This window comes from Octopus bimaculoides, chromosome 1, assembly GCF_001194135.2.
Source record: "Octopus bimaculoides isolate UCB-OBI-ISO-001 chromosome 1, ASM119413v2, whole genome shotgun sequence".
Taxonomy (NCBI): domain Eukaryota; kingdom Metazoa; phylum Mollusca; class Cephalopoda; order Octopoda; family Octopodidae; genus Octopus; species Octopus bimaculoides.
The window spans coordinates 178,362,255-178,370,621 of NC_068981.1; the positions used below are offsets into that span (position 1 = coordinate 178,362,255).

At 32.9% G+C, this 8,367-nt stretch overlaps 1 protein-coding gene and 1 long non-coding RNA gene across 2 annotated transcripts in view; one reads left to right on the forward strand and one right to left on the reverse strand.

Moving 5' to 3' along the window:
• The window catches only part of LOC106871679 (putative sulfiredoxin), a 14,744-nt gene extending 9,867 nt beyond the window's left edge, over positions 1 to 4,877 (forward strand). The window contains exons 2-3 of the mRNA XM_014918277.2: positions 346 to 560; positions 4,815 to 4,877. Coding sequence (XP_014773763.1) covers positions 346 to 555 — 210 coding nt within the window. The 3' untranslated portion in view covers positions 556 to 560; positions 4,815 to 4,877. The remainder of the gene's footprint in view (positions 1 to 345; positions 561 to 4,814) is intronic.
• LOC128249400 (uncharacterized) overlaps positions 3,223 to 8,367 on the reverse strand; it is an 18,530-nt gene continuing 13,385 nt past the window's right edge. The window contains exons 2-3 of the long non-coding RNA XR_008265510.1: positions 6,310 to 6,401; positions 3,223 to 4,166 (exon numbers count right to left, since the gene is read on the reverse strand). This is a non-coding gene — a long non-coding RNA (uncharacterized LOC128249400). The remainder of the gene's footprint in view (positions 4,167 to 6,309; positions 6,402 to 8,367) is intronic.

Sequence of the window (8,367 nt, forward strand, 5' to 3'; positions counted from 1 at the left end):
TCCTCCTCCATCTCCTTCCCTTTTTCCTTTAATGTCTGTTTTCCATGCTGGAATGGGTTGGGCAGTTTGACCAAAACTAGCAAGCAGGAGAGTTGCACCAGGTTCCAGTTTAATTTGGCTTGAGTTCTACGGCTAGATGCCCTTCCTTATGCCAACCACTTTACAGTGAATGTTAGGTGCTTTCAACGTGGCACTGGCATAAGTGCTTTTTGTGTGGAACCAGCACAGGGCTCTTGCCAACCAATCTTATTCACCAAGGGAAGCAACATCAACACTTCTGCTGTGGAGAACGGGTCTTTATATAAACATACATACTCATGTGTTTTAATCTTTTAATCGTTACAGAATCCCAATACCAGGCATCTTGTGCCACCCATTGATCTTTTGTGGATCACAGGATCAGAAGGTGGAAACTATTATTATTCATTTGGTGGTTGTCACAGATTTGAAGCATACACAGCTTTACAAGAGAAAAGCATTCCTTGTAAACTAATTAAAGGTACAGCAGAAGACCTTAAGGTTTACATGGGATCATCTGCTCCTGATCTTCGATAGAAAAGGTAAATATTGTCTTTTTTTAAGACGAAACATTTTACTCTATTTAAGTTGATCTTTTTAGCTTAGTGCTAGGTTACAAATTTCAGTTTGTATAGTCAGTTAAATTAATTACATTATATTATTGGTATTATCTTATTGATTATCCATGGAGAATAAAAGTTTTAATGAATCTCAGTGAGAGTTGAACTCATGACATATAGATATGTAACTAGAACTACAATGTGTTTCACCTGCATTTCTATTTCAGCCACGTGTTTCACCTGTATTTCTATTTTAGCCACACCACTGCTTGTATTTACTCCATAAACAGTGAAAGTGACTGTAAGTGGTATTCAATTGGCTAAAAACAGTGCCCCAGTCTTCTTTGAACCATGTTGTACAGTCTTAAAAAGAAAAAGTGAACCAACTGAAAACTGTAAATACACTGTGCCTGAAAATTCCACAAAATAGTAAATTGCTGGAATACCTTTGACTGCAGGTTTCCTTGATCAAGGATGATCTTGGGTTAAAATAACACTAACAACTCCATAAACACTTCTGGATATATGTGTAGAAGTACATTAACCATCTGACCAAGTTAAACTTGATCTTCTCCTCCACCAGCCTGTCTCCCACTAACCTACAGTTATACATAATTAGACTCTAACCTACATTATAAATGCATAATAAAGTGGACTTTGTGATTTGTCAACCAATTAGAAGCTTTGTATATACTGTGTGTTGGATCGATTTGTTGAGCCAGATGTTTGATTGACTGCCTACATGCCATACTTGTATTTTACAAAGCTGACTGCAGCTATACAACAACTACAATAATCAAAGCAAGTATTTAAATTATGAGAATCATCTAATATATTGTACTATTAAAAAAAAAATGGTGTCAAATTTTAAGTAAAAAAAACTTACATAAATTAAGAAAAAATAAATAATGATCTATTAATTTAACTTAAAGCCGTAGGAATGTGAGATTAAATGACTTAAAGATGTATTAAGTATATCTTTAAATAAATTTTTCTTGCCTTCTTGAGACTACTTTATTTTAGCTTGCCAGAGAACAATTTTTTCAACAGACAATAGTCTGATATATGAGCTGCATGTTCTGTCCTGCATAATTGGGAATGCATACGTATCAAAAGTTATTAGAAACTGAATAAACCTGCTTGGGAAGTAACTAGAGATTTAGAATCCAGTTAGTACTTTCAGGAGTTGAAGTTAGAATATAAAGCATTCTATATTGTGACGCATTTCTTAAATACAAGTGAAGGTAATTATATTGAAGAAGGACCAAGACTGAATTACAAAGATGCCAGAAGCCTGTCTCCTCTTCATGCCATTTGCATTATGTATTTTCACTTTACATTAACACAAGACTACCACACTTAGAGAGGGGGTGTAATTGATAGATTTTAATTTACTATGAACCATATCAGAACACCACCTTCAAAAGTTTTTATCCAACCATATTACCCCAGTATTCTATTTGGCACTTATTTTATTGACTTTGTAAAAGAAAAAGGCAAAGCTGATCTTAATGCAAGGAAACATAACCAAATACCTGAAGGTGATCTTGCCCAATAATTCTGCCTTGTCACATTGATGTACATATATTTCCTAGGAGCATCTGTGCTGTTTCTGTCCACCAACTTTCATTCAAAAGGAATGCTCTGGTCAAATTGAAACTATGGTAGAAAATACTTGCTTAAGATGCTGCACAGTCAGATTGGATCTAGAACCAAGTAATTATGAAGTGAACCTCTTAACCAAAGAGCTATACCTTCATTTATTGCTAACTTTGGTAAATCGCCATCATAACCAACAATGCTAGATTTCATTCGTTCTCATGAACTAGAAAAGGAGAGGGCAACAATAGTAACTAGCTTCTCAACCTATTCTCTATTACTTTCACTTCTTGGAAAATACAGTTGTTTGATGGTTGTGATTTTGTTTAGTGTGTAATAGTTTTTGAAGAATATTCCTTATGTTGCAGACTATCAGATCAAGATCTTTTACAAACCAGTCCAATACTACAACACCGTTTATTTTTTACTTCTGTTCTTTTAACATATTTTTCTCCACACTAACATTTGGTTGACAGTGTCTTTGATTTTCCCTGACTCTTGTACCAGCTGCATTTCATCTGTCTTCCCTAACATTTTTAGGCCTATCACCAGTGCTAACAAACACAACTATATTTATAACATTGAGGACATTTTTGCTATCTCAGTAGGCTTGTTAGAATTGTTTTGATTTTGTTGAAATATCCATTTCTCATTCCTATTGTCTTTATATACAGTTTTATTCTCAGCTGGATACAAATACTTATAGAATACATAATTATTCAGTTCCTGTAATATCACTGCATGGCATCTTGGGCAAGTGTTCTGTTATAACCTTGAGCCAGCCAAATCCCTGTGAGTGAATTTGGTAGGTGGAAGCTCTATTATGTATATGTGTGTGTGTGTGAAAGTGCTTGTACCTCCTTTGATAGGAGGGAAAACTTGCTTTCAATGCAGTTTCAAATCATCAGCCTAACTTGTCAATCTGTCTCTTGTGGTTAACTGCTTGTAGTTTTTCCAGTCCAAATTTTATTTTAATGTCTTTTCTAAACTGTTTCAAATCACTGAGGATACTTACTCTCAAAACAAGGACTGTTTGCTGTACATAAGGTCATCTACTTTGTGGAACAATTTATAAATTGCTGGGCCAGTAGTTTGATATGTCAGTAATTTGTTATTTGCTGTTGTTAACCTTAACCTCATATATGAAGCCATATATGTATTAAAGTAAACAGTAAGATCTGAGAAAACTAGTGATGGTCTATGTTGGAAATTAGTGAGTTTAAGCAGTTCAAAAAGGGACTAAACAGGTTTCACTTGAGGAAGAAGGGAAAAAAATTAACATTTTAGGTGGTACCTAGTTTTGGTTTATTCATCTTGATGTAAGTTGGGGATATTGGGTTGTGAAGTGTGTTAAATGACAAATATCAATAATTTTAATAGTGATTTTAATCCCAAAGGTTTTCCAGTTGCCAAAACTAGTTGTGGGAACCTATGAAAAATCATTATGTTGGAATATATTTTTATTGATATAATTTTATTTAAAGCTAACTTTTTTAATTACTCATGAATTTTAAAATTAATAAATATGTAATTTAGATTTCTTGTAATTACTTGTTTAAGGTAACAAATAAAAATCTGAACAAATTCTAAGAAAATTAAAAATAAAATAATAGGGTTGCTTATTCTGAAACAATAACTTTTTTTTTCATATTTTGTTAGAACTTTTGATAAAATAAGTGCCTGTTGAGTACTGCAGTTAATGTAATCGACTCATCCCCTCCCCCAGAATACCTACCCTTGTGGCAAAATTTGAAACCATTATTTTCATTATCATTATTATTATTAAGGTGGTGAGCTGGCAGAATTGTTAGCATGCTGGGCGAAATGCTTAGAAGTATTTTGCCTGTTGCTGCATTCTGATTTCAAGTTCCGCCAGGGTTGACTTTGCCTTTTATCCTTTCAGGGGTCGATAAATTAAATTAAATACCAGTTGAGTACTGGTATCGATGTAATTGACTATCCCTCTCCGCCAAATTTCAGGCCTTATGCCTGTAATAGAAAGGATTATTATTATTATTATTATTATTGTTGTTGTTGTTGTTGTTGTTGTTGTTGTTGTTGTTGTTGTTGTTGTTGTTGTTGTTGTTGTTGTTGTTGTTGTTGTTGTTGTTGTTGTTGTTGTTGTTGTTGTTGTTGTTGTTGTTTAAGGTGGTGAGCTGGCAGAATCATTAGCACACTGGGCAAATGGTGTTAAGTATTTTGCCCATCTTTATGTTCTGAGTTCAAATTCCGCTGAGGTTGACTTTGGCTTTCATCCTTTCGGAGTTAATTAAATAAGTACCAGTTACTCGCTGGGGTCGATGTAATTGACTTAATCCCTTCCCCCAGATTTGAGGCCTTGTGTTTTCTTTCTTCAAATTTTCTTCCCTTTCTCGCCGAGTGTTTTCCGTACACCTAGGGCAGAGAAGCTCATTGTATGCATTCCCAGTTTACACATGCAAAATCACAGGTAAAATATGTATGTAAAAAAAATTAATAAATAAATAAATTCATGAATGGATGTTGTTTTCACAGCAATAATGCTCTTCTCAGTACATGAGTCGTTCCAGTTAACACGATTTTTTGCACTTCCTGTAGGGATGGTAAGCCTGGTATCATTTTCAAATAGGTTTCAGTACCTTTTTTTATCATTCCTAGAGATCCTACAATCACTGGTATGGTAGTTGCCTTGAGGTGCCACATTTTTTCAATTTCTATTAGTAAGTCTTTATTATTATTATTATTATTATTATTATTATTATTATTATTATTATTATTATTATTATCATTATTATTATTTTTATTTATTTATTTATTTATTTATTTATTATTATTTTTTTTACTTCAGGAAGAAATGGTTTGGAAGATGTGAAAGTCCTGTGGTTGAAGAATAAAAAAAAAACAAAAAAAACAGAAACTGCTTTTTTAGTCTGTGATGATATTGTAAATGCATTCCTTAAATTTCAAGTTTTATATAAAGGCAATTACTCTTTTCAAGATACATTTTCATTTAACCTTATTTGTTGAAACCACCCATCCTCCAATATATGTCAATATTTAACATTCCCAAGAAAAAAACTCTAGTACTGAGTATGAATGTTTGAAATAAAATTAGAAAACAAATTTAGTTCATGGATGAGTTTTTCACATTTCAGAACTAAGGTGATTTTTAAACATAACAATTAGTGAGAGAAATATGGTTGATTATATCAACTACATTACTTTTTAGAAACTGTGAAACGTAAAAAAAGAAAAAAAAAAAAAAGAAATAATAATGGTCTTTGATTTTGGCACCAGGCAAGCAATTTTGAGGAGAGGGGGTTAGTTAGTGCAATTAACATCATTACTTAGATTGGTATTTTATTTCATTGACCTTGGAATGGTGAAAGTTGAAGTTGGCCTTGGTGGAATTTGAACTGAGAATGTAAAGAGCTGGAACAAATTCTACGAACCATTTTTATCCAATGCTCTAACGATTCTGCCAGCATGCCAACAATAAAACAATGTAGGAGCGCTATGTGGGTGCTTGACTTGCTAGACATAGTACCCAAATTTCCCTTAAACCATTTCCTAACACCTTTAAAAGGGATACATTAGCTACATTGGTGAGACATCTTTAAATTGTAGGACTGTTCAATCGGGGTGAAATTGGAGTTAAAGAATAAAAGGGGTATCTTGTTGACAATGAGAGTAAAAACTGGCTATAAAAGATGCATGGAGTAGTCTGAGAGTCTTTCAGTCATTTGGTGCCATAAGATGAAGAAGATGAGATGTAACAATTGAAAATGATTAAAGAATTGGCCATGACTTGAAATAGCTGGAAGTGTTATCGTCACCAAATATTGTGTGTGTGTGTGCATGTTCACTGTTCTAAGTTACGGATCCATTTTTATATTTGTATATGTACTAATTTTATTAATTACCATCTATAATCATTTTTTACATTTCTGTTTACAGTCTTGTATTTCTTAGTCTAATGATATTTATTTGCCACTTTTTAATTTTGCTGATACAGGTAAATAAAAATTGTAACTTCAATTGCACATGCATTACTTATTCATTTAAAATTTGAGAAAGTATCTTACAATATTCATGCAATATTCACATATGTATACTTAACTCTGAAAAACATACTTCAATAAATATACTTAACTATCTTGCCTTCCTGTAATACTTCTTTTGTAGGGAGCATGGTTACTAGTTTGTTGTGACTGCATCTTCTGAGGTCTTCTTTTTGATCTGCTTCTACAAAGAGGCACCATTCAATACTAGTTTACCGAATCTTTTGTTGGAAAATAAAGTCATACACACAATGTTAAACTTTAGTTAGTTATCTCCATTATTTTCCAACAACAACTTTGGTCTCCTTTTTGCCATGCTTATGAAATAAAAAAAACAAAAAAAACCTACCAGCATTGCACCCATGATTTTTGGAAACTTTTTTTCACACTCAGAATTAATGAAGCAGGGAATTAACTACCTGCACTAGTTAATTGTTAAAACTCTGCATTCCTTTGAAAATTCCAAGCTTCAGGAAATTTACCAACACTTCTACTGATGTTCCTATGCAGCCTTTCCTTTTTTATGGCTCTTTTACTGTGCACTTTTCTGTGCTTCATCCCTTTTTGTTTTACTTGACTTATTGCCATTTTTTAATCTCCTCTCTTGCCTTTTCCTGATGAGTTGAGCACTGTATTATTGTTGTTGTTGTTATTATTATTATTATCATTATTGTTAAAATTAAAAGAAGAGTGCCATTGTTATCTAGTGAATGATATTTCGACATCTTGTGTGTCTTCAACTGGTTCAAAAAATTTTGACTCTATCTTCAGGAAGAGTTACCTCAATCTCATTCTTGTTGAGGTTTCTTTTTGATAAATTTATGGTTTTTGAGTTTATATGTTGTGTGTGGTTAATTAAATTTGGTGTATTATTGGGTCCGGTGTGTGGTTTTGGTATTTTCTCCCTAAAAAAGAAATTGTGTTTCCACGTCTTTGTTGTCTGGTCTCGGTGTTCTAGTTTCCAGGTAGGTGAGAGGATGGTTCATGTCTTTTATACCAATTCCGTTGATTATAAGTTTTATTTTCTTCCCATCTTTTATGCTTTTTTCGTCATTCAGGATATTTGGGATTTTTGGTTGTAAATTGTGTTTCTTCAGTTGTCATGATTATTATTCCTATTATAGTATCTGTGCTGTCTGTATTTTATTTGTTTTTCTTCCCATGTATTCATCCATCTGGAGTACATGTTATTACGGGTTGTTGGTTGTCTGTATGTTATTTGTCTTTCATGTCTTTTCCTTTTCATTTATCCATCTATGGTGTTTGGACTTATGGGTTGATAGTTGTCTTCTATATTTCATTTATTGGCTATTTGCAGTGTTATGTCTTGTTGGATATGGTTTTCTAGTTTGTACTTGGAGTGAGATGGAGGTCATTTCCGCATATGTTTTTGGGTAATTAGAGGTTTGGTATCTCAGTTTGATTCTTCTGGGGTTAGTGTCTATATTTGTTTTCGATTTCTTTGTATTTCTTTGTTGTTGTGGTTTCGTTTTCATAATGGATTTATCTCCATAGTTTTTTTCATAGTTAGTGAACCACTCTTGTTGTTTTTCCCACATTTTTATGGATTTCTCTTCTTCCCGCTTTGTGTCTTCTTTCCATGGTTTTTGCAGTTTTTCATGATATTGATTGTCGCTTTGCTCAGCAATTTCAGCAAACATAATTGCATCAATATTCTTCACCTTTTCTTCGTGTCTTACTTTTCGCGATTGTAGAAAAGCGATTTCTGTTTCCAATTGGCATAGAGCTAAATTCGCATGTATACTTGTCTCTCCCAGTGATTCATTCCTTATTTCTTTAATAAGAAATTTTCTGGGCAGGATTGGACTTTCTGTACTTTGCCAGTTTTGGTAGGTGTTTGCTATATTGTTGGATCGAATGCTCTTCCAATATTCACGTTTCCTTTGGTTCAGGAGTTTCTTCCAGAGATATGGCTTCAAGGTATTATGCTGTTGTATTTCTAAAGATGTGGCTTCAAGTGAGTTTGTTCTTATTTCCTCCTTGTTGTTTGTCTCTGTTGTTGGAGTACCTTCTGTATGGGTATCATTTACATATATATATATATATATATATATATTTATATATACATATATTTATATATATATACACATATATATATTTATATATACATATATATTTATACACACACA